Here is a 24,682-nt window from a genome sequence, read left to right on the forward strand (position 1 = left end):
GCTCCCTGCTCAAGGGGGGAGACCGCTTCTCCCTCTCCCTCTGCCTGCCACTCCCCCTGCTTGTGAGCTCGCTCTCTCTCTCTCTCTCTCTCTCTCTCTCTCTGTGTGTGTGTGTGTGTGTGTGTGTGTTAAATAAATAAATAAAATCTTAAAAAAAAAACAACTTTTGCTTCTGCATTTCATTGTGCCTCTTTAGATAAAGGATACATGTCTTTCATTAGTTCTAGAAAAATTTTAATCATTTTATCTGTGGATATTACCTTTCCACATTATTCCTTCTGGAATTTTTATTAGAATTAATAATAATATCATCATTTTTTTCATGTCCTTTAACCTGTCTTTATATACAAAAGGAAAAAGGGGGGTGCCTAGGTGGCTCAGTTGTTGAGTGTTTGCCTTCAGTTCAGGTCGTGATCCTGGAGTCCTGGGATCGAGTCCCTCATCGGGCTCCCTGCTCTGTTGGGAGTCTGCTTCTCCCTCTGACCCTCACCCCACTTGTGCTCTCTCTCTCTTAAATAAATAAAAAATCTTAAAAAAAAAAAAAAAGGATAAAGGGCAAAGAACAAAATCATCCCTATACCATATTCTAGGTAATTCCTCAGCTCTGTCTTCTAATTCACTAAGTTTTATCTTTATCTTTGTCTAATCTGCTATTTAATATTTCTGTTGCATTCATTTTTTTTCTTTTTAAAAAAATTTTAATTATTTTTTTAAATAGGCTCCACACCCAGCCTGGAGTCCAACATGGGGCTTAAACTCATGACTCTGAGATTAAGACCTGAGCGGAGATGAAGAGTCAGACACTTAACTGACTGAGCCACCCAGGTGCCCTTTAAAAAAAAAAAAAAAAAGGCATTTATCATTTGTAGAACTTCTATTGGTTCTCTTTCAAACTTTTGTTTTTTCCCTAGCGTCTGGTTCTTATTGTTTCAATATCCATTTTATTTTTAAGAATTTAAATGTCTTTAATGTACATTTTACATGTCTATTTTTTTTAAGGATTTTATTTATTTATTTGACAGAGAGAGACAGTGAGAGAGGGAACACAAGCAGGGGGAGTGGGAGAGGGAGAAGCAGGCCTGCTGCTGAGCAGGGAGCCCGATAGGGGGCTCAAACCCAGGACCCTGGGATCATGACCTGAGCTAAAGGCAGACACTTAACATACACATCTAATTATTTAATAGATTCTTTTTTTAATAGATTCTTTTAGGTTATCTTATTATCTGAAGTTCTTAGGTGCTAATTTCCTTAATACTTGTTCTTTAGTTAAATTGACTTATTTGATGTGTGATAAGTTTGGATGGATGATAACCACATATTGATAATTTTTACACATTTCACAGTCCCTGTGAAATATTTATTCATGTAGCAAATATGTATCCATCACAGTGTTCCACATGCTAGTGAGCAAAATAGACAAGTTTCTTTTTCCTTTGGAGCTAAAATTCTAGTAACTGACTATACTTACTTGTTACTTAATGAGTAATGTTACAATACAAAGTTGGCAAACTAAGACTCATAGGCCAAATCTGGCCTACAACCTATGGCCTAAGAACGATTTTTGAATGGTTTCCCCCAAAGTCAAAAGAATGCCATTTTATTGTATGTGAATATTACATGAAATTCGAATTTATGTTCATAAATAAAATTTTATTGGAAAAGAGCTGTGTTCATTTGTTTATGTATTGTCTATTACTGCTGTCATGCCACAACACAGATTTGAATTATTTGGACAGAGTTGAGTAGTTTCAATAGAGATTGTATGATCCATAAAGTACTTATTATGTGGCCCTTTATAAAGTTTTGCTGATCCCTATCCCATTGTTTTTACCTTTATGGTGTAAAGGTATTCTATGTCGATTGATACCCAGTTAAGAGAAACAGCTTTTTTGGATGGGTGATAATATTAGAGTAGTTAGAGAGTATCCCATTCTAGGCCTGCTAAAGTTCACTTTATAGGATGGTTGTAAGCATTTTGAGACAATGTAACTTATATAGTGCATGACACTAGTAAATTTTCCATAAATAGCTAAGGCCTATGTTTATAGTTGGTTTTGTAATCCTGTTTGTTTTGTGCTAATCCATCTGTCCACAGTAGTTCTCCTGATCTTATGCTTGCATTAGCTAGAGAACAGTCTTAAGCTACTAAAGAGGGGAGCAAACAGGAAGGATAATTAAAGTTTTTCAGGAACCTCCCGACTGAATATATCATCTTGAACTTTAGTAGTAGTAGTTCTCTAATCTGTGAGATAGTCATCCATAAATGAATGGCTTGATTTTTTTATTTTATTTATCTTATTTCCCCCAGTAATTTGATGTAGATTAGCAAGTTAAGAGTACAAATAAAATGAGAGAAAATAAAAATTATTAGGCAGAGAGAAGTAGATGTACTAGAGATTTAAAATAATTTATATGTTGTATTTTAATTCAGCAGTTATTTTTAAGTTTTCTGGAAGGTAGAATTATGTCCTATAGGTTTACACTTGTGTGAAGAGAATCTTTACAACTTTATATCCTATGATTCTCCTGTGGAATAAACTCTTCCCTACCTCCTCCCCCCGGAACTACCTTCTAAGTGTAACAGATGGTAGGGAACTTTTTCTAAGGTAATTTGATGGTACAGTAGAAGGTTTTCATAAGATACAGTCATCTTTGACAAAGCTGGAAGTACTGGTTTTCTGTTTCCAACTGAAGTGTATGTAGTTTTTAATAGTAACCTATAGGCAACAGAATTGAGGAATTTAAGAATTTAGTTATATAGATCCTCTTGCTTTAATGGTGGGCTTTGGGGTGTCTGTTGCTGTGCCTTAATGCTTTCTCAAAGTTTTGAAAATATATGAGCATTTAATCAGAAATATGGTTGAATTAGCTGAGTTATGTGCCTGCGTATTAGGTGTGATAATTTTGGCTTAAACAATTCTTAAAAGGAAAGCTTAACTCTATTTTTATATAAAGGAATATTTAGCACAGTTCCTTTGATTTTGAGATATTTTGTATCCTAATGAATTCTTTTTGGATAACACTGTTTTTGTTTTTTTTTTGTTGTTAAGCATCTGTATTTATATTTCTCTAAACAACACTATAAAAATTCCTTGTGCAGTATAGTATGGGAAAGCATAGGCTTTGGAATCAGACCAGTCTTCAAGTGTTTAAATCCATTTAGCTAGTTTGGACAAGTTACTTGGCTTTTTAAGTTCAATAAACTTTGTAACAGAGGGATAGAATTTCAATAAAGTTTAAATGATGTACAGTGGAGATATTTTGTTGAAAAAAGAGAACTGAAGTGGGAAATTTGAATGTATTAATCCTTTCACTTAGTAGCAGCAAGTAATTGGCCTGATGTTTTAGGTGTGGTTGCTGAATCCCAATCTAAAGAACTACTGAAATGTCTAAAATATAGAGATTGAATATAAAGTAACTAACATAATGCCTATTCACGATAAGTATTCACTAAATACTAGTTTTTGTAATTGCCTAGATAGGAATGAAATTATATGATCAGTCTTTAATGGAAACTTTTCTTCTGAGATTCTTTTTTTTTTTTTTTAAAGATTTTATTTATTCATTCATGAGAGACAGAGGGAGAGAGAGAGAGAGAGAGAAGCAGAGGGAGAAGCAGGCTCCCAAGGAGCAGGGAGCCTGATGCGGGACTCGATCCCAGGAACCTGGGATCATGACCTGAGCCGAAGGCAGACGCTTAACCATCTGAGCCACCCAGGCGCCCTGAGATTCTTTTTTTATTTTAATGTTAAATATTTTATTACAGCATGTGCAAAGATTGAGGGTTTATATTGAAATAGAAATATTATATTTGAGAGGCTAGTTGGAATTTTCTGGCCCAGTCAAGTCCTCTACACCATGTAGCTCATACATACTTCCATAAAGTATATCCCTAAGTTCATCCTCTCACACACAAGTTTAAAGCTACAACCATCTAAACTAGTTCATGTAATGCTGTTCTCCCAAACTTGTGCCAAGTTCTCTCTGTCATCTAGCCTATGTCATCTGAGATCAATTTATGATCTCATTTTGTCATGTGGAACTCACACTTCAGTTTGTTCTCTGTAGCTAAGAGTCTCTTATGGTTTGCCTCCCTCTCTGTTTTTAATCTTATTTTATTTTTCCTTCCCTTCTCCTATGTTTGTTCTGTTTCTTAAATCCCACATATGAGTGAAATCATAAGGTATTTGTCTTTCTCTGACTAATTTTGCTTAGCATTATGCTCTCTAGCTCCATCCACATCCTTGCAAATGGCAAGATTTCATTTTTTATGGCTGAGGAATATTACATTGTGTGTGTGTATGTATGTATGTATGTGTGTATATATATATATACACCACATCTTCTTTATCCATTCATCAGTCAGTGGACATTTGGGCTCTTTCCATAACTATTGTTGATAGTGCTGCTATAAACATTGGGGCGCATGTGCCCCTTCAAATCAGTATTTTTGTATCCTTTGGATAAATACCTAGGAGTGCAATTGCTGGATAATAGGGTAGTTGTATTTTTAACTTTTTGAGTAACCTTCAAACTGTTCTCCAGAGTGTTGTACCAGTTTGCATTCCTACCAATAGTGCAAGAGGGTGCCCCTTTCTCTGCATCCTTGCCAACATCTGTTGTTTCCTGAGTTGTTAATTTTAGCTATTCTGACAGGTGCGAGGTGACATCTCATTGTGGTTTTGATTTTTACTTCCCTGATGATGAGTGATAACTGACCATTTTTTCATGCTTCTGAGATTCTTAACAGGATATGTATCAAAATCACCCAGAGCAGTGGCTCTCCCATGTTAGTGTACATCAGAATCACCTGGAAGGTTTGATAACAAGATTGCTGGACCCCACTTTCAGAGTTTCTGATTTAGGAGATCTGGAGTGGGGCCAGCTAATTTGCATTTTAAAGTGTTCTTTAAACACTGGTCCAGCAAACCACACTTTGACAACCATTCATTGATTAGGGCATTTTCTTTTTTAAAAGATTTTATTTAATTTATTTGAGAGAGAGAATGAGATGGAGAGAGAGAGCATGAAGGGGGGGGGGGGTCAGAGGGAGAAGCAGATTCCCCGCTGACAGCAGGGAGCCCGATGCAGGACTCGATCCCGGGACTCAAGGATCATTAGGGCATTTTTTAAAAAATAATAACATGGAAGTAGATCTAGGTCACAATGACTGAATAGGCCTAATTTTTATCAGCTGAATGCATCTTAATGACCAGTTGTTTATGATAAAATAATTTAAGGGCTTTCTTTTTTTTTTAATTTAATTTAATTGAGCGGGGCATCAGAGGGAGAGAATCTCAAGCAGACTCCCTGCTGAGCGTGGAGCCTGACATGGGGCTCGATCTCACCACCCACGAGATGATGACCAGAGCCAAAATCACAAGTCGGACGCTTAACCAACTGAGCCAATCCCGGTGCCCCAGTTTATGAGCTTTCTAAGAGAAGATATTTGTATTTCTGATTGAGTGGGAACTATTGCTTACTGAATTCCTACCTATCTGCCCATTCCAGGGCTCGGCAATTTGTGTATATTTTTGTTAATGCATGAAATAACCCCATGATTACAAGGAAAGTTACTTGGCTAGAAAGACAAGTCTGTTTGATTCCTAAATTGTTATCTTTCCACAATAATGCTTTATTTCCTGTGGAAAAGTGTCCCCAAATGCAAAATTGATTGTATTCTCCTACTAACAGAAATGAAAGAGTGTAATGATTCCAGTATCTTTATCCCCTGTGGTTTTTTTTTTCTGTTGCTTCTCTTGGTTTTGATCACATTGTCTAATTTCTTTGAGCCTGCTATGAATGGTAAATATTGCATATGAAAAGTCAGAGAGATAATTTGAGGCCTAGAAAATTATCTATTTCTGGAGGGAACTAGGAGCATTACCAATCTCAGTCTCAGATCACCTTAAATCAAATAATTCTCCAAGTATGGTCTCTGATTGGCAGTATCAGCATCACTTGGGGACTTGCTAGAAATGGAAATTATTAGGATCACCCCAGACCTAATGCATAAGAATAAACTGTAAAAGATTGGACATAGCAATTTAACAAACAATTCAGGTAATTCTGATTTACACTAAAAATTTGAGAACTGCCTTAATTGAACTGAAGGTTAAGATGATTAGAAGCTAGATTTCAATCTATACGAAGGCTGTTATTCATAGGCTGTAATTCTGATCCAAATTTTGAGGGGTTTATGAGGCCCTTCATATATGGTGGATCTTCATCTGTACTTTTTGTCTCTAGTTCTCTGTTGGAAGTTCCAGCTTAGCTTCTCAGGTACATCTTCTGGAATTAATAGATACCTCAGGAGAAAATACAAATCTGGGCTTAGATCTCTGAGTTTCTTGTTCCTATCTTAATTCTTAATTATTCACTGCCTTTGGAGCCCTCATGTATTTTTTTAATTTGTATTTTGTCCAGCTTTTTTCTAGTTTTCAGAGAGTAGAAGGAAATTGATCTGCATTACTTAATCTGCCATTACCAAAAGTGGAGAAGTTTGAAGCCCATGGCTGTAAAAAGATAAGGAAGTTAAGAAATGTCTCAAGGTGGAGAAATGATAAGCAGTGTGTCAAAAATAGGTCTTTTTTGGAATTTTGTAATGTAGTTATGCCTAAAAATAAGAATGGTGTTGGCACAATGAACTCTGTACTCAGGAGAACTTTTTTTGTGGGAGGTATTTTTTTTTAGGGAACTGTTAGGTTTCTATAGAGATCAGTTGGAGGGGAAAAGCCATGTTCCTATCTTCTTACTATATTTTATAAGTGAGTGAGAAAATATTTAATTATTGTTTCAAAATAAAGTAGATAATGATTTTTAAAGTGTTGTTTTGGGTAAATTATCACTAAGAACTGAAGATTTTTTCCCTCCATGAATCTGAAAGCAGCTTTTAAATGTCTGGTGAAATGAATGTAATAAAAGTTGGTTTCTTTGTTGAAAAGAGCTTCCTGAGAAATGCCCATCCTATTGTCATACTGTGATCATCCCAAAGTGATTGTTATTGATGTCTTTATATGATCATTTGCAACAATGAAAGGTTTTAGACATTTCAGTTTCTGTGTTTGTATAGAAACCTTGATGTTAAGGCCAAACTACTTGTACAAGTTGAAGTGGTAACTTAACGCCATATTTGACTGTGCTTGGCCTACAGATAGCGGTAGCGGGAAATACTTTTTTTTTTACTCTCAAGAAAGAGCTATTCTAAGATACTCTACCCTCATGTCTTCTGTTTTCTCTTTTAATTATCTCAAGTACCTTTGGAGACTTTTAAATGAAAAGGAAATAATACCGTAAACATCCGTGTTCCTACATATTTGTGTTATCCTTAGGAAAAAAAGTATTATGGTTGAATTATTCTTAAATTCATGCCACTGTCATCCCTTTCTCCCATCTTCAATAGCTGATATAATTTTTATAGCTTTTTTAGTAAGTGGGTTTTCAAACAATCATTAAGTGTTTATTGACTCTTCAATGTTTATGGATCTTTTTACAGTTAAATCGTCAATCTGGAATTGTTTCTACCAGTTCTGGTGATCCCTGGAAGACATGTACAAGACGAAGCAAGGCTGAAAGTTTAAAACCTTTAAAAGGCAACCCAATTGGACTTAACATGTTAAGCAACAATAAGAAATTGAGGTATAGGCACTTCACTACACATTCCTACAGAAAAGATAAAAGGGTTTAACACCAAAAATTAACTACCTTTGTAGCCAGTTGACCCAACCTATACCTTTTCTTTTCACTTTATTAGCAGTGCCAAGAGGTAGAGTTGTTCCAGTGTGTGGATTCTTTGCTTTGAATCTTGGGATTAGGCTTGAATGCAATGGTTTCTTGTTCTGAATAAAAATATTACAAGAAAAGTTTCAGTAGAACAGGATTTCATAAGATGAACTTGCTCTCATATAGTTAGTAAAATCTTGGTCATAATATTAGAAGTAGAAGGTACTGGAGGCTAGAGTGCTCCTGTCTCCTTTAGGGGATACTTATTCAGGATTGTCTCAATAAGGGACTTTTTTTTTTTTTTAAAGATATCTTATTCCTCTCCTAGATACAACCCACCTTTCCTTTGTGGAACTCATAGGGAACCACTGTTACTAATATATTGGGCTCTTACACTTCTCAGAAATAGGGTTGAAAATCACTGTTTCATATCAATTTTGTCAATTTATAGATAGAAAACTGAGGTACATAAAGGCTAAGTTACTTTGAAGTCAGTGGCAGACTCAAGTAGAATTTGGGACTCCTGACCTTTTTTTTTTTTTTTTTTTTTACAATAGTATATTTGATTTTGGCATATAAGAAAACTTTGTAATACTCACGGTTTAAAAGCTTTTTATATGGATAGTCCCTAATAGAGAAGAAGAAAAGAAAATATATCTGAACTAATTTATAAGATATCTTATAGTGCAAAACATACATTTAGGATTCCTGCTTTCTATTCCAGTGTTGTTCTACTCTGTATATTTCATGAATTGTATTGGAAACATTTCAGAGACAAATTCAGAAAGTAGAAAACTCCTAGTGGACAATTTAATGTGGTGAATTGGGTTGGGTTGATGTATAAATATATATAAATATATATTTTTTTAGTGTGAAGGTTTTTGTGTGTGTGTGTGTGTGTACAGATTTGAAAGGATATATTTTGCATATGTGTATGTAATTTTCCTCTGTTCAAATTATTCTTTGTCTCTTGTATCTGCAGTGAAAATGCACAAAATGCATCAATATGTTCTGGAACTGTAGTTCATGGTAGACGTTTTCAACATGCTAATGCACAGATATCACTAGTAAAAACAGCAGCCCAAAGGTAAGGATTTGAATTGCCTTTGTTTAGTGTGTGTGTGTGTGTGTGTGTATATGTATATCATCCTTTTTAATTGTTTTGCACCTTTTTTTTTCTTTAAACAATTTTTTTTACTTTGTGGAACTTTACTGTGTTTCTCTTGTTTGTAAGGAGATATTCCTGTCTCTGAAATAATTCATGTCTTAGAATTTTATTATTTTTATATCTGCTTTTGAATAAATCACATTCTATAAGTAGAGACTTAAATAAAAGACTTTGTATTGCATTATATTCCGGTTAAATTAATCTGATTTTACAATATTGACCTAAAACATTTGACAAGAAACCTTCAGCTGGTAGTTTAGCTCTGATGAGTAAAACTACAGTTATTAGCTTACTTTCTTTTTAAGATTTATTGGATTTCAGAGTACCAAAATAAATCACATTAGTTTTAGCTGAGAAAATTTTGTGTTTTAGTAGATTTGGATGTTCTCATTGATCATCAAAGTAATACTTGAACCTTGAAATAATGAAAGTAATAGTGGGGAAAGCTTAGTGTTTTAAGTGTGTGTTTTTCATGACCATTTTTGAATGGTTATGAAATTTCAGTTGAATTTCAGTTCTGAGTCAATTTTAATTGACTAAGAAATTCTTAGGATCCAACAATAAAATAAATATTATGAATAGTTGTGTAAAATGTTTTTATAAATAGTAAAATTTAAAGATTTAGTATATATGCTAAATGCTGCTCTTCATTTTTTTTTAAATGTCAATCTAGATTGTTGCTCATTCAGAAAATGGCCTGACTCTTAGAAACCCTTGCTATATTTGCTGTGTATGTAGATTTGCTGTAGCATAGATTTTTAACTTAAAAACCTTAAATCTTTCTCATACTTTAGGATAAGAAGATCTTTCTTTTGCTTAAATATATTATCATAGATAAATGATTGTAGAATTAGATATTTGAGAAATACAACTAAAAAGACAGAAAGGGAACTTATTGCACATACCAAAAAATTGGCTTCTTTTACTATAAAGTACACAAATCAAGTCTAGCCAACATATGGCACAAACATGAGAATAATAAAAGGAGAATAATTAGTGGGGAGGCAAAAAGAAGAGACAGTGTTTTTCACACACTGATCACATTGATAGAATCCATTGCTGACAAAGATTTGTCTTTCTGATATTCTGAAAATGCGGTCCATGTTGAAATACTCATTTATGGTTTATGATCAAGTGATATATCCTACAACCAAAATTATTATTGCTGTTGAACTTATTTATTAGTTTGGAATTATTTGCAGTGTGTGCTAGTCTCTCCATCCCTCCTTTCTTCATTGGTAATGTTAAAAACACTGATTTCAGTCTGGAAATTGGTTTGTGTTTTGTTTTATTCTCTGTCTTTGCACTTATTATACCTTGCATATGTATTATTGCTATCTGCATAAAAGATTAGATTCTGTTAAGAGGAAATGGCATTTACTAGTAAAATATTTCTCCAAACAAAACCCTGAATTAGTTTATATTTAGAGAAACAATCCTGAGTGAAAATACCTGACAAGAACAACTAGGGGCAGTAAGGAAAACTGAAAAGTCATGTTAGCAGATTCTATTTATGTTTGTCTCTTAAATTTATAGAATAAACATGTCTTATTCTTGCTACAGTGTGTCATTAAAAAGATTTTGACATTCAAAAACAATTCATTGAGAGTTTTTCTAATTTTCTTCCTTAAAAATCATTGAGTGATTTTATGCTACATGCCAGGCATAGATGAGGTACAGAATAGTCAAAGGTGAATATGACAAAGTCCCTGCTTTCGAGCTCAGGTTTGATTAGGGTAGAGGACAGAAAGATAAGTAAACAAATAATTACATGGTAAGCACAGTGTAGTAGACACAGTTTGCATAGTGCTGTTTACAGAGAAGGGAGCTGTGAAGAATTCATAAAGGAAGTATTAAAGAAGCTTTTGTGTGTACTCCATGCAATAGGAATCACATCTTCAAAGGCATGAAGAAAGCCTTCACCTAAGATGGTTACTACCAAACCTTTGGTTTTATTTTATTTTTTCTTTTTTTTTTTAAGCCTTTGGTTTTAATTAGTATAGTTTTGGCACAGTTGCCAGGGTTCAGATGAGGTGAGCACTCGTTTTTACTGGCTTCTACAGCTCAACTCTTAATTTGAAATTAAAGGAAATGCCACAAGTTGGTAATTCACACACTGCTCTTGGAGAGAGTGGTATAATTTTTCTTTTAAAAATAAATCACACCTGCATTTTGAATAACTTGTAGTTCTTTGTTAAGATACGGGAACAAGTACATCACACTTTTTTAATCTGAAGGGAATAAGTGAAGATTATTAAAATATCTGATTAGATTAGCTACGATTTCGGAGAGCATTACGATTTCAATCTATTTTCTTACTGCTACTACAAATGTTAATATAAATCATATTTAAAAGGTTGTTTACATACTAATAGTGATGGAGGAGGATAGTCTTAGTATGGAAAAATGAAATGTAGAAATTAAAAAATCTATATAACTCTATACCATCTCCACCCCTAACTTCAATGAGACTTGCTAAAAGAGCACATTTACTGGTTTATGTTTTATTTACATTTTCACCTTTTTTTGTTTTTGTTTTTTATTAAGGATAGGTGAAAAGACTTGTAAGGACCGTAGGGGAAAATGAATGTCTACAAAAGCATATATAATCCATAAATGGGAAAATGGGCTCCTGGAATAAGCAAGATTTAATTATTAATGAAAATCACCACTTTGAAAGAATTTTTGAAGTCTTAAATCAGGTCATGGATACCAGAATCAATCAGTCTCTCTTTTTTCCTTCCTTTTTAAAAAAATTTTAAGAACACTAGTACAGCACTAGTACAAGAATGAAATAGTCCAACAAGAATGTAAGTTGACATTTTTACAAAGTCCTAATTACTAATAATGGCTTCCCTCTCCATTTTTTTAAAAGCTTTTTTTTTTTTTTTTAATATGTATGCTCCTCTAGGTCAGGGCTTGATAATAAACACATTGAAGAATCTTATAGAAGCACAGTGACTTAAAAATTAGATATCATATCATAATAAATGCAATTTCTAAAAGGATAAGAGAAACGAGCATGGGCATATATATATTTTTTTGTTTTGTGTTTTTTGTTTTCTTCCTAACACCCTTGGTTTATCGGAAAGAACCAAACCTGTTTCTTCTACCGCTACTCTGTCTTCTACCTCTTTCCTTTACTCTATACAGGTGAGTTTAAAAACACAAAAACAAGAGACTACTAAACTCTTCTCACTTCTTGGGGATAACAGTGTAGAGCTAGAAATGGCTGTATTAGGTATTAATTCCTAACTTTCGGTTTTCATCTTTTCCTGGATATAGAGCTCCAGTAGAAATAAATATATAAAATAAGTTGGACTGTATTTAAACTTTCATTTTGATACTTTGTTTTATTTACTTTAATAGGGGTGGTAATATTCCCTCACTTTTTTGTCATTTATCCAACATAAATTTATTTTATACAGATTATCCTGTTTTTTTAATAGTAAAGGTAAAATTTCAAATATGTTATTCATGTAAGCTTATAATTCTTTACTATTGGAAAAATTTTTAAATAAGAGTTTCTTTTCAATGTTGCTTATATAAAACCACATTACCTCTTTTTTTTTAATTTGCTAGGATTGATATTTTACTTGTTTGTTCCACGCTATAGGAATATTAGAGTTAATATGGGGACTCGAAATTTGTACACTATGTTTTTTTTTTACAATTAGTTCCGAATATTTTGTTCATTTTATAATAAGAATTCTCGGATATGAATCTTATTCTAAATTGAAGATTTTTGTAATTTTACTCTTGAGTAATTGATACTGATAACTTTTTAGATTTTCCACGTACTGTGGAGAAGGACGGACCTGTTATACATTGGATTTCTTATTGGAGGCCATGATTTTAAATCCCAGGCCTTTCCTTGTGTCCAAAACCATATGCTGCTGTATTTAATCTATGGCGTAAATGCAAAAGTTTCAACCTTAAAAAAATTCTTTTTTTCTTACTCAGAAGCTAATTATCACACCTGGTAACAGAATTGGAACCACTAAAAATTTTATGACTTTCAGGAAATTGTTCTTTGAAGACTATTTACATAACTACTCTAAAATAACATATCCTCAAATGGTTGATGATTAAATAAAACTCTTTCAAGAATCTTTCATCTCTTTGTACATCCTTTTTTCTTAAATATGTTTAGATATAAATTATTTTCTGTATTAACAAAAATTGAAAAACAGTTTACAGACAAGGTTCAAAACTTAGTATATAATATATATATTGTGTTTAAAACGAATTAATCACCTTAGAGTTTTGCCTTATTGACCACAGTTACTAAAACTACAATGATATATCAAAAATGAGGTCTTGCCTCTTACATTTTTTTTCTTTTTCATGTTTTAAGCAGTCTGGACCAAAAGGAAAGGTAAGCTTAATATTGATGAAATTAGAGCATGGATATAACAGTAAGATATCAAGATTATTTTTATGCTTTGAAAAATATCCATTGAATTAGAGTTCATCGTAAAGCTTATTAATTATTTTAATGAAAGGAAACATTAATGGCAGAACATAATATTTGACTTATGGGGACTGTTTTACCATAATTCTCAGTGTGGTTATATATTTATGCTGACATGACTGCTTTCCTTTTAAAAGTAGAATATTTTAATGCCTTAGTAGTAAAGTTGTTTTCAGCTAATAGCATTAAATTCTTTCTTGTTATATTTTTGATAATACTTTTGTTTTTATATTTTAGTAGGTAGAGTTGAGGGGGAAAATGGAATTAGAATACCTTAAGCTTGGAGTTAAAATTCTAAAAATCAATGTATTCCTATTCTGACCCAAAACGGGGAATTTATGATCACTGTGTTCCCTTTGTAATAACATTGGTAGACACATGCCCTTTAGCAGAAGTGTTGAATGATGTAAATAACATGGAAAAAAAAATTTTAAGAATGCACATTTCTTTGAGTAGTGAAATGATTGTAATTGTTTTAAAGCAAATGTTTGTAAGAATAACTTCTCAGTGTATTATATAGAATTTTTTGCACATGTACATCTTTTTTCTTTTATGAGAAAATCAAAAACCTTTTATGAACCTCCCCACAAAAAACAGGTTAACAGCCCTTATATTAAACCAATACTTACATGTAATTGGTAAAGGTCAAAAGAAGGGACATCCTATTCTATCATTTTGTTTAATTATATAATTTTAACTCTATAATTTTTTTAAAGGTGCAGAAAAATCAAAGAGGACAACTTGTAATATTTTATAAAATGCTGTATATTCCATCTTCCTTAAGGTTCCTTAAGGTTTGGAAATACAAAGATGATCCTGTCAGCCAATTTTTTAAGCATATTTTAAAATTCTGAGAATGGGTTGTGCAGATATTTTTACTATCTCCTGGGAAACAAAAAGTATTTTCCCATTGTGTCTGTTTTTCTCTTTGAGTAAATCATTATTTTCTGTCAATAGATGAGTCATTTTATCTTTTAAAATTTTTAACTCATAAGTGATTACATTTTTTTGAAAGCCATTAATAAGATTTTTAAAACAAAATTGTGGGGCACCTGGGTGGCTCAGGCGTTAAGCGTCTGCCTTCGGCTCAGGTCATGATCCCAGGGTCCTGGGATCGAGTCCCACATGGGGCTCCCTGCTCAGCGGGGAGCCTGCTTCTCCCTCTCCTTGTGCTCCCTCTCTCGCTGTCTCTCTCTCTCTCTCTGTCAAATAAATAAATAAAATCTTTAAAAAATAAAATAAAATTGCTGAAGAATGTACATTAAATAACTCTTCATGCAGTCATACACAAAACAGCCTCTTGTTTTATGTAAATACTTTCGCTGTATATTATACGAGATAAAATGTAAGTACTTTTAATATTCTCAGATTAATGTAAAGGTCTTAGATTATTCAGTTTTTCGCAATAGCCTTGGAGGGTTTATACTGACTTTCTGCACTGTTTTGGCTTATGCATATTTCTCTAGTGGAAATTTGTTCATTGATAAATTCAGCAAAATTTCATGACTTTATGTGCCAGGCACTATTCTAGGAGCAGACAGAAATACCTACCCTCTTGGAGCTTACATTCTTGTTGGAATAATACTGGAATAGGAGTCAGAAGATGTGGAATTGAGTAACCGTCAATACCAGTAGGCACATAACTTACTGTAAATGGGAATGATAATACTTTCCCAATTGTAAAGGAGATTTGTGAGGAACAAGTGAGATAATTATTTAAAACTGAACTTACATACTGTAAAATTTGAAATTTCTGTAATAGTAATAGATCTTGAAATTCTTTCAGCCTTTTGTACTAAGATTACTGTACTGAAGCAGCAACTGTTTATAAAATACCTTATAATGAATATACCTGAGTGCTTTATTCAGCAGTATAGTTATCTTTAGGTTGAATTTAGCCCATTAATCCTTTGGATCCTTATATAAAATTATTTTGTGTTTATCTTTGTTGGAGATGGATAAGGTGAGAACTTTTGCATCAGTACATTTTACTTGTGAATTCTTTTCACATGAGCCTTTGTGTCCCCTTCTTGTGAACATAAGTTACATCTTTTTTCTCATCTTAATGGAGAAGTAAAAGATCCTTTATCTTTATCCCTCAACACATGAGCGACTATACATTTCTGAACTAAATGAATTATTTACAAGAGAATGTTTATCTAATAAAAACTAGGTAGTTGTGGAAGGTTAATCTTTTCCAGGTTTTTTCCTACTTGTACACTGGGCACAATGGAAAACCAAACTGGAATAAATAATAAATAGCAATATTAAGATCTAGAGCTTGCAAACCTCAAAAAATTGCTGCCATTTTTTGTTGTTGTTGTTGTAGGTGACTTTGACAATTTGAATGACTCAAGTTCTTTTCTGACTCATGAACAGATCGGTTGTGAAATACAGTGTATCTGGTAGTGCCAGCAACCTAGAATATTTAACCTGGTATTAAAACTGTTCTTTTTTTCCTCCATAGATAAAGAATCCATTGACCCATTATGAAACTGAAGCACACAGTGATTTTCAAATTTAAATTTTTTTAAAAATTTTAAAAAGTATGTGTCTATTGTAGAGAATTTTGAAAACAACAGAGTACAGAGATAAATAGAACGCAATGCAAGAACGTATATGAAATACTAGGAATGTTTACATAAGGGTGTGTTTGAAAAGACAAGTATAGAGATTTTATAATTTTCTAAAAGCTCTCAAAATAGAGAATTACAGTATTAGGATCCCAGTGCATTTCTTTCCAATATTTTTTCTATACTTTTTAATATACCCAACACATGTGGAATCATAAAAATACAGCTGCATATTCTGCATTTTCACTTAACATTGCATTGTAACATTTTTCACTGTCATTAAGTTGACTTCTAAGAATGATTTTTAATGAAAGCATAATAGGTTGTCCTGCAGATGTACATAATTTATTTACCCATTAGCTCATTATTGTTATATGTGATACATTCATGAACAACTTTGTGCATAAATTTCTAAATGAATCTCTTAAAATAAGTCTGGGAAAGGATTGTTTGGACTAGGTCACAAATGTTTTTAATGCTCTTCATAAGTACTGCTAAATTGTTTTACAGAGAGGTGGTACCTGTTTATAATAGTATTATAAATTGCTGTCTGAAGATAATCAAAATAAAATTATATTCAGGTGATACTGTCTTTTTTGGAATTATGAGTCATCTAAAACCTTAGAAATAATAAAGTTGAGCAGCAGGATGATAGGCTACAAGACAAATAGTATTAATAATTGTTTCCTTCATTCACCTCTGATCATTTGGAGTGTATAATGAGAGACCAAAATTTTATTCAGAGCTGCAACTTAAATATCCAGCAATAAAGTTAATAATTTATAAATCCTTTATAAATGTATCTAAGACTTATTACTCTGAGGCCTATATTATATTTCTGGTTGGTTGTTACCATTGCTCCTTAAAGTAAATTTAATGTAATTTTAGTCAAAATCTCAGTGACTTTGTTGTTATTTTAAGAAATTTGACCTTTGCTAGTTTATTTAGCAGAGTACAGCCATACTTGAGAACAGCAATAGACTTTTTTTTTTAAAGAAGAATAGAGGAAGAGAAGAATGACTTGTCTTGCCACATAAAACATAGTGTGAAGAAAACAGTCATTTAATATGGAAACCCTAGAAAAAGACTAGGAAGAAAGAGTGAACAGACTAGAGAGTCCCAGTATATCCCATTTCCAGCCAAGATGTCCAGTCAATAAATATAAACAAGTTTGCAGTGTCTTTAAATCACTGAATTATGATATTTGTACCATGACTGAAAAATTAGTATTTTAAGTTTCTGCATGGTAGCCAGTAGTGATTCAGTTTTTGCCAACAATACCGTCCTTGTACAGCAATGTTTGTACAATTATTTGACCTGATAAATGCACTTCTGATTGCATACTGCCTTTTAGATATACACGTTTATTCATTCTAAGTGTTTTTCAAGTGCTTGCTCTGTTCTAGGCATAAGGATACAGTGATTAACACAACAGACAAGATCCCTGCACTCCTGTGGTTTACATTTTGTATGGGCAAAGACTGATAATGCAAGTAAAACATGGAATAATAAGTTCTTTTTTTAAAAAAAAGATTTTATTTATTTGAGAGAGAGAGTGAGTTAGCAAGCATGAGCATGGGGGAGAGGCAGAGAGAGGGAGAAGCAGACTCCCCACTGAGCAGGGAGCCTGATAAGGGACTCGATCCCAGGACCCTGGGATCATGACCTGAGCCAAAGACAGATGCTTAACTGTCTGAGCCACCCAGGCACCCCGAAATAATATCTATGTAAAGAAGCATAATTGGGTGATGTTAAAGAGTGACAGTATGGTCTGTCACACTTTAGATTGCATTTTCAGAGAAACTTATTTTAATTTATTTTTTTTTTAAGATTTTATTTATTGGGGCGCCTGGGTGGCTCAGTCAGTTGAGCGTCTGCCTTCAGCTCAGGTCATGATCTCAGGGTCCTGGGATCGATCCCCACATTGGGATCACTGCTTGAGGTGGCGGGGGGAGTTGGCTTCTCCTCCCTCTGCTTCTGCCTGCCTCTCCTCCTGCTTGTGCGTGCTCTCTCTCTCTCTCTGACAAATAGGAAAAAAGATTTTATATATCTGTTTGATTGAGAGAGAGTGCATGCAGAGGGAGAAGCAGGCCCCCACGCTGAGCAGGGAGTCTGACGCGGGGATCGATCCCAGGACCTCGGATCATGACCTGAGCCGAAGGCAGAGGCCTAACCAACTGAGCCACCCAGGCCCTCAGACAAATTTTTTACCACAAAGCTAACATTTAAACAAGGACTAAATGAACAGTCAGCCATGCCATCATCACATAGATGGCTTTTCCAGATAGGAAAGAGATGGTACTAAGATACTAATGCAAGAATGAGTTTATCATGATCAAGGAATAGAAAGAAGGACCACAGTGGCTGGAGTTTGGGGAGCAAAGGAGAAAATGTTACAAGGTGGATTTGGCAAGGTCAGCTAGGACCTAGATCTTAAAGGCTTTGTAAGATGACCTGAAGAGCTTCATTTTATATCAGTACACTCACTAGAAGCTTTCAGGGCATTTTAAGATAGGGAAGTGTTAATACCTAATAAATCTTTGAGAGTTTTTTAAAAAAAATAATGTTTTGTATATGATTTATAATTTGGTGCAATAAAACCTTAAGTCCGTGGCATTCAGTTAAGACTAAGCATGTTCCACTTTCCAAATATCGATGTGCTGCAAAGGTAAATCAATAATAGTCCGTGACTAAATATTCAAAACTATCTCAGCAAAATCTAGGAGTTGGGGAGGTAGAAAGACAGAAATAAAAGGAATCTTAAGGCCTTTTTCTGGGAGGAGAATTGGAAAGGCAAGAAGTAATAGAATTTTAAAGACCTCATCTCATTGGGGATGCAATAGAACATCTTGAAGAAATGGTGGAATCTTGATAGTGTGTTAACAGAAATATGTAATTGGAATAAAGATTGAGAGAGGAAAGGTAATTATTTGTTAAATTAGGGAAGAAAACGAATAATAATTGTGCAAACCAGTAAAAATAGGGGAAAAGAGGAAACTGAAATAATAGCAATATACACAACAGACAGTAAAGTAAGATGAAAGGAAAACATGAAGTCTGTCAGCTATTACAGTAATTGTAATGAGGTTGAATATATTTAATAAAAGACAAATTGGTTGGATTAAACCCAGTTATACTATGTTGTTTACAAGAATCAGACATAAAATAACATTCTGTAAGGTAAAGTTGTTTAGAATCACAAAAGATGTAAACAGAAAGCATGAGTATAATTCTAATAAAAAGATGGAATTATGGATTAGTACTAAATAGGAAAAAGGAGCATGTTTTGTAATGGGCATAGTCTAAAAAAGTATAACAAGTAAATACATAAAATTTCCTTAAAATATTTAAAATGCAAGAAGTTCTTGGTTAGAGTACAGCTGTGGAAGATTTTAAATATCTCTCTTGGAAAATTAGACTGATTTAGGAGTTTAACATGAATTTGGAATGATGAATTTTAACATTTGAATATGAATACATTTATTTTATAGAAATAACACATTTTTTAGATCAGAGCAATGGAAAAATTAATAAAATGATCTATCATTAAAATCCAGCAGAAACCAAGACAACAAAAACCCAGCACCCAGATCCTGGTTTCTAATACTACTCTAAGAAAAGCAACATGGAGAAATGACTGATTCTGGGTTTGGGTTAGGGAAAACACAAAATGAATGTGAAGTGTCTTAGTGTTAGAAACCAAGTACTCAAAAAACTAAAAGAGTACTTCAAAAGCAGATACACTAAAATTGTAACATTACAGAGAAGATTTTCATGGTCCTTGTGTCAGGATTACAGGTAGATTATGAAACATTCTATATTTCTATAAATTCTGCATTATATATTTTTTACCAGAATAAAGAAAAAAATGATGTCACATCAAGGGGACACAGGAACCAACTGAAAGCATTCCCAAAGACCAAAACCAAAACAGTTGGGATTATAACCTAAAGTACGACTATCTATGTGTCATACTAATAAAAATGACTGAATAAATCATTTATTTACTCAGCTATCCTAGGGTTCTACAAGCTGCATAAAATGAATTGAAGGAAATGGACAGCTGTTTATTATAGAATTGTAAATAATTTGTATAGATAATTTACACTTAAGAAGGAAGTGGAGTTTAACTACTCCACCCTGTTTGTGGGCTGGACTGACTTGTTTGTTTACAAATAGAGTGTAGGAAGAGAAAAATATTAACTCCAGGGTAGAGAAACCTGGTAAACACTACCTTAGTTAGCCAAATGATCAAGGTTAACATCACCAGTGAAATCATAATGATACTGTGTACCTCCTGATATGATGTGATGACAAGGGCACTTCAACTCTGTGATATCCTAACCCTCAATTTTTTTTTAAGATTTTATTTATTTGAGAGAGAGAGTGTGTGAGTGCCCATAAGCAGAGGAGAGAGGAAGAAGCAGACTCCCTGCTGAGCAGGGAGCCCTTTGCAGGGCTTGATCCCAGGACCCTGAGATCATTACCCCAAGCCGAAGGCAGAAGCTTAACTGACTGAGCCACCCATGCGCCCCCCTTTCCCCACATTTATAACCTTGGTCTAATCATGAGAAAAACATCAGAGTGACCCAGGTTTAGGGACATTCTACAGAATAACTGCCGATTCTCTTCCAAGATGCCAAGGTCATGAAAGATCATGTAAGACTGAGAGACGGAGGAGGCTAAAGAGACAATACAACTAAATGCAGTGGATCCTGGATTGGATTCTGGAACAAAAAAAGGGTATTAGTGGAATAGCTGGTGAAATTCAAATAAAGTTTGGCATTTACTTAATAGTAGTGTACCATGTTTGTTTCTTTTTTGACAATATATGATACTGATGAAGGTGCTAACATTAGGAGAAACTAGGTGAGGGATATTATTCTGAATTGTCTTTTCAACTCTTCTGCAAATCTAAAATTATTACAAAATTACGCTTATTTTTAAAAAACTTCAGGGCTGAGTCTTATCTAACCCTTAATAAGCAGAGCATTTTGAGGTTATTTAAATAATTCTTCACAAAAGGAAAAAAAACTTTCCAGTTGTTTTATGCAGCTTATAGAGAGTTGGGTCCATGAGGTGAGGGGTTTTTTGTTTTTTTGTGGTGGTGGTTTTTTTTTTAACTTCTACACAAAACAAAAACCCTTGCAAGGAAAAAAAATCCCCACCTTGTAGATAAGAGATGACAGGGAAGTTTCTGTGCTTCTGCTTGGTTTGAAGTGAGAAAGAAATATCCACTGAGAAAACCTAGGCTTGAGCTGTTTGGAGTGTGAAATTTTTGTATCTGTAGAGTGATGGAACCCTCAAACCAAGAAATCAACATAAAATTTGATTTTTGATCACTTAGCAATTTTTTTAAAAACTAAATTTTAAAGAATACAACATAGTTTATGGCTGGGAAGTTTTCAGAAATTTTATCAAAGTAATACTACTTTCATCCTGAAACTCTTGTATTCTTGCATTAAATTTTAAGATATGCTTTTATTTCTGTAGTTCATACATATTTTATTTATTTATTTTAAAGATTTTATTTATATATTTGACAGAGAGAGACACAGAGAGGGAACACAGGCACGGGGAGTGGGAGAGGGAGATGCAGGCTGAGCAGAGAGCCCGATGTGGGCCTCGATCCCAGGACCCTGGGGTCATGACCTGAGCCGAAGGGAGACGCTCAACAACTGAGCCACCCAGGCGTCCCTATTCATACATATTTTAAAAGAAAAATTAGTTTTCCCTGTTTATATAGGGAAACATGTAGCACGTTCAATATGTTATGGCCATAAGGTCTGGAAATGTTGGCCAATATACAGAATAGTTTATTAACCTTGCATTATAATACATGATAGTCATGGATATTATATGATATATTCCATGAGGTGTTTGTTCCTCATTAGCAAGGCATAGTTTAGTGCACTGTGTCAGATAGCAAAGAATACAGTGCATTTAATGCAGCACTTTCACCAATCCATGCACATGTATGATTGGTTGTCTCAGATGATTTATGTCAGTTATTACTGAATAAATCTGTATTTGTAGCATACCCCAGAATAGGTAATCAAGCAGGTTCAAACTAACAAAATCCAAATTATCTGTATTTTCAGATTTTGTGCCCGTTCTCTGTCAAATAATTATTTTCTGTATTGATAATCATTAGTATTGAGGAATATATACTATTTGCATTAGCCAGTGTTTTAAGAATAGTTTTTGGAGTTTACCGTACTAGTATCATTTTGCTTCAGATTCATTGCCTCTGTTGCATTTTAAAGTTGATATCTTTATTTTTCCAAAATGAAGACTTATAAAAATTAGAGATTAAAAAACCAATTATTTGATTTAAAGGTAAGACTCCATTATATCCCTTTCAGTGTAAAAATATATGGAATATAAAAACAGTTTTAAGTTTAGTATAATTAGCTGAAAACCTACCTCCTTTATAAGTGCTAGTACTACTACTATCTCTTAGGCAAATTCTCATCTTTACAACCCATATCCTCATGAATCTTCAAAATTCTGTCAGGGTGGAAATTGCCCAATTGTACAAATAATGCTGCTCAATAATCATGAAAATTCTATTACTCATCAGTATTGATGCAATTTGCCAGATTTCAGATTCTGGCATTGCTATTTAATAGTTACATGAGTATAGGCAAGTCAACCATATTGTACCTCGGTCTCATCTATAAAGTGCTAATAATAATATATACTTTATAAGGTAATTTTGAGAGTTAAAGTACTTAAAGATATAAAGTCCTGAGAACAGTACCTGGCACATGATGCTCACTATCTGCTAACTGCTATTACAAATACACTACTATCACTACTCTTGCTATTTTCTTCTTGTGTCATTCTGTTTTGTTTTTAATTTAGATGCTTTGACTTTTACAACATAGAATATGAAATTCTTTTGGAAAAATTTCTTTAGGATTTTTGTCTACTTAATTATATACTCTGATAGGTATTGATCACTAGTGTGAATTTACAAATAATAGTATAGCCTCTTTTATTTTTAATTCCCTGGCTAAGTAAAAGGAATATTTTTAGAAGTTTTTATTTAGGGTGGAAAAGTAGCTATTGTATACCTCCCTGGTCTTTTGCACTTTTTATAAATCTTTAATACTTTTATCCCATAACTAGCTATAGTTTTTTTTGTTTTACCCTCAAATTAGTGTATTTTTGGACTTAACGTTCTATTTTAGGATCTTTATTTTCTAAGGATTATGTTCAGAATCCTGAAAATTGATTGTATATGAAGTCTGACAATGTAATTTAATGTATTTTTAAAGTATAATTATATCTCCATAATGTATTCAAAGTACAAGACTAAAATACTTGTTCCATAGTTGCTGGTTTTGTACATAACATTTTTTTGTACTGATTTTGAAATTTTCCACAAGGCCAGTATCTTAATCACCATTTATTCCCTTTAGTCACTGATTTGTTTTTAAACAACTAAAAAGATTTACAGCAAAATTGGGCAAATTGGGTATTATTAAGCTGATTTTTTAATTCAGAAAATGTGTGACAATGAAGTATTACTTTTTTTTAATGTGGCTTTTATAAATTGACTATGAAGGCAGTTCCAAAAGAAAAATAAAGTTTTGTGTACCATGTAACTTTGGTGACTACTTTGAAAGGACAATAATTTGGATTCATTTATTATTAACTATTTATTTGAAAGTCTACTTGCTATGGGGCTTTGATAGATTAACAGTCTAAATAAAATGTAGTCACCTAGGGACCTTATAATGTATTAAGCTTTACTATATTTGTATAATATAGTTGCATTATTTTATAGTATCACTTTTTTATATGGCAAGCTATGATTTGCTTTTAATAAACATTGTAGGTATTCCCTCAGCCTTTTCTTTTGAAAATATTTTTTCTGTTAAATCTATATAAATTTCCTTTTTTAGGAAAGAATACCCACCTCATGTACAAAAATTTGAAAATAATTCTGTAAGGTTGAGTCGGCCTCAAGGTGTTGGTAAGTGTACAGTTTTACTTGTTAACACCTGTGAAAGGTTTTGAATAGTTGTATGAAAGGTAAAAGTAGAGATATGACCCTGGTTTTAGAATATTCCCAAGTATAATAGATATATAGAGATAAGCATTTTTTATAACTGATTTGAAATTTTAACTGACCTGAAATTATCAGGGAATAGTTGCACAATTACAGTGTGAAATCTTTTTTTAATTAGTATTTTCATTAAATTCAGGATCCACGCATTAACTGTAGATGGCTTATAGCTTCAAAATTGTGTTTTATTAAACTGTATTATAATCTTGTATGATGTGGTTTTGTTTTAAATGGTTATGATCCTAAAATTTAGGATATACTAGGCAGCCACTGAATTTAAAAGAGACCATACCTGATACAATTGTGTTAATAATAGATGTTGGAAAATAGTTGTGGGTGGAAATTTTTATTTTCATTGAAATCTTTTAATATACTGATATTAGTGCAAAAATAAAGGCAAATAGTACTTATGGAAAATGTGTCACCATCAAATTGATTTTTATTATATAGAATCGTGATTCTTAATGTGTGTGTCTATCTTGTTTGTCCCAGGCCTTTTCTTGCTTAAACCACAGTTCTTATCCAAAATCTAATTAATTTAAACATTTGGGTTTCCTGATAGCTAAGAGTTTGTTTTTTAAAGCACCTAAAATCTTTGCTACTCTTGAGTGGAAATGTTTTATTCGTATATTGAACATATCCCTATTTTATGATAATATTCCAAACTT

At 33.1% G+C, this 24,682-nt stretch overlaps 1 protein-coding gene and 1 non-coding gene across 8 annotated transcripts in view; both read left to right on the forward strand.

Annotated features, from left to right (window-relative positions):
* SENP6 (SUMO specific peptidase 6) overlaps window positions 1–24,682 on the forward strand; it is a 110,208-nt gene that overhangs the window by 24,720 nt on the left and 60,806 nt on the right. For 3 of the 7 annotated variants that reach the window (XM_025890432.2, XM_025890435.2, XM_073905236.1), the window contains 4 exons: window positions 7,496–7,638; window positions 8,705–8,809; window positions 13,248–13,268; window positions 23,851–23,921. In XM_025890432.2, the coding sequence (XP_025746217.1) occupies window positions 7,496–7,638; window positions 8,705–8,809; window positions 13,248–13,268; window positions 23,851–23,921 (340 nt within the window). Of the gene's footprint in view, window positions 1–7,495; window positions 7,639–8,704; window positions 8,810–13,247; window positions 13,269–23,850; window positions 23,922–24,682 lie in introns of those variants that run through there. The other 4 variants (XM_025890434.2, XM_073905238.1, XM_025890433.2 and 1 more) reach the window with 3 other exon arrangements.
* Window positions 19,661–19,762, forward strand: LOC112838083 (U6 spliceosomal RNA). The gene has a single exon (XR_003211883.1). It is a non-coding gene; the product is annotated as a U6 spliceosomal RNA (small nuclear RNA).

This window comes from Callorhinus ursinus, unplaced genomic scaffold (assembly GCF_003265705.2).
Source record: "Callorhinus ursinus isolate GAN/ISIS: 27379988/994484 unplaced genomic scaffold, GSC_fseal_2.0 scaffold22, whole genome shotgun sequence".
Classification (NCBI taxonomy): domain Eukaryota; kingdom Metazoa; phylum Chordata; class Mammalia; order Carnivora; family Otariidae; genus Callorhinus; species Callorhinus ursinus.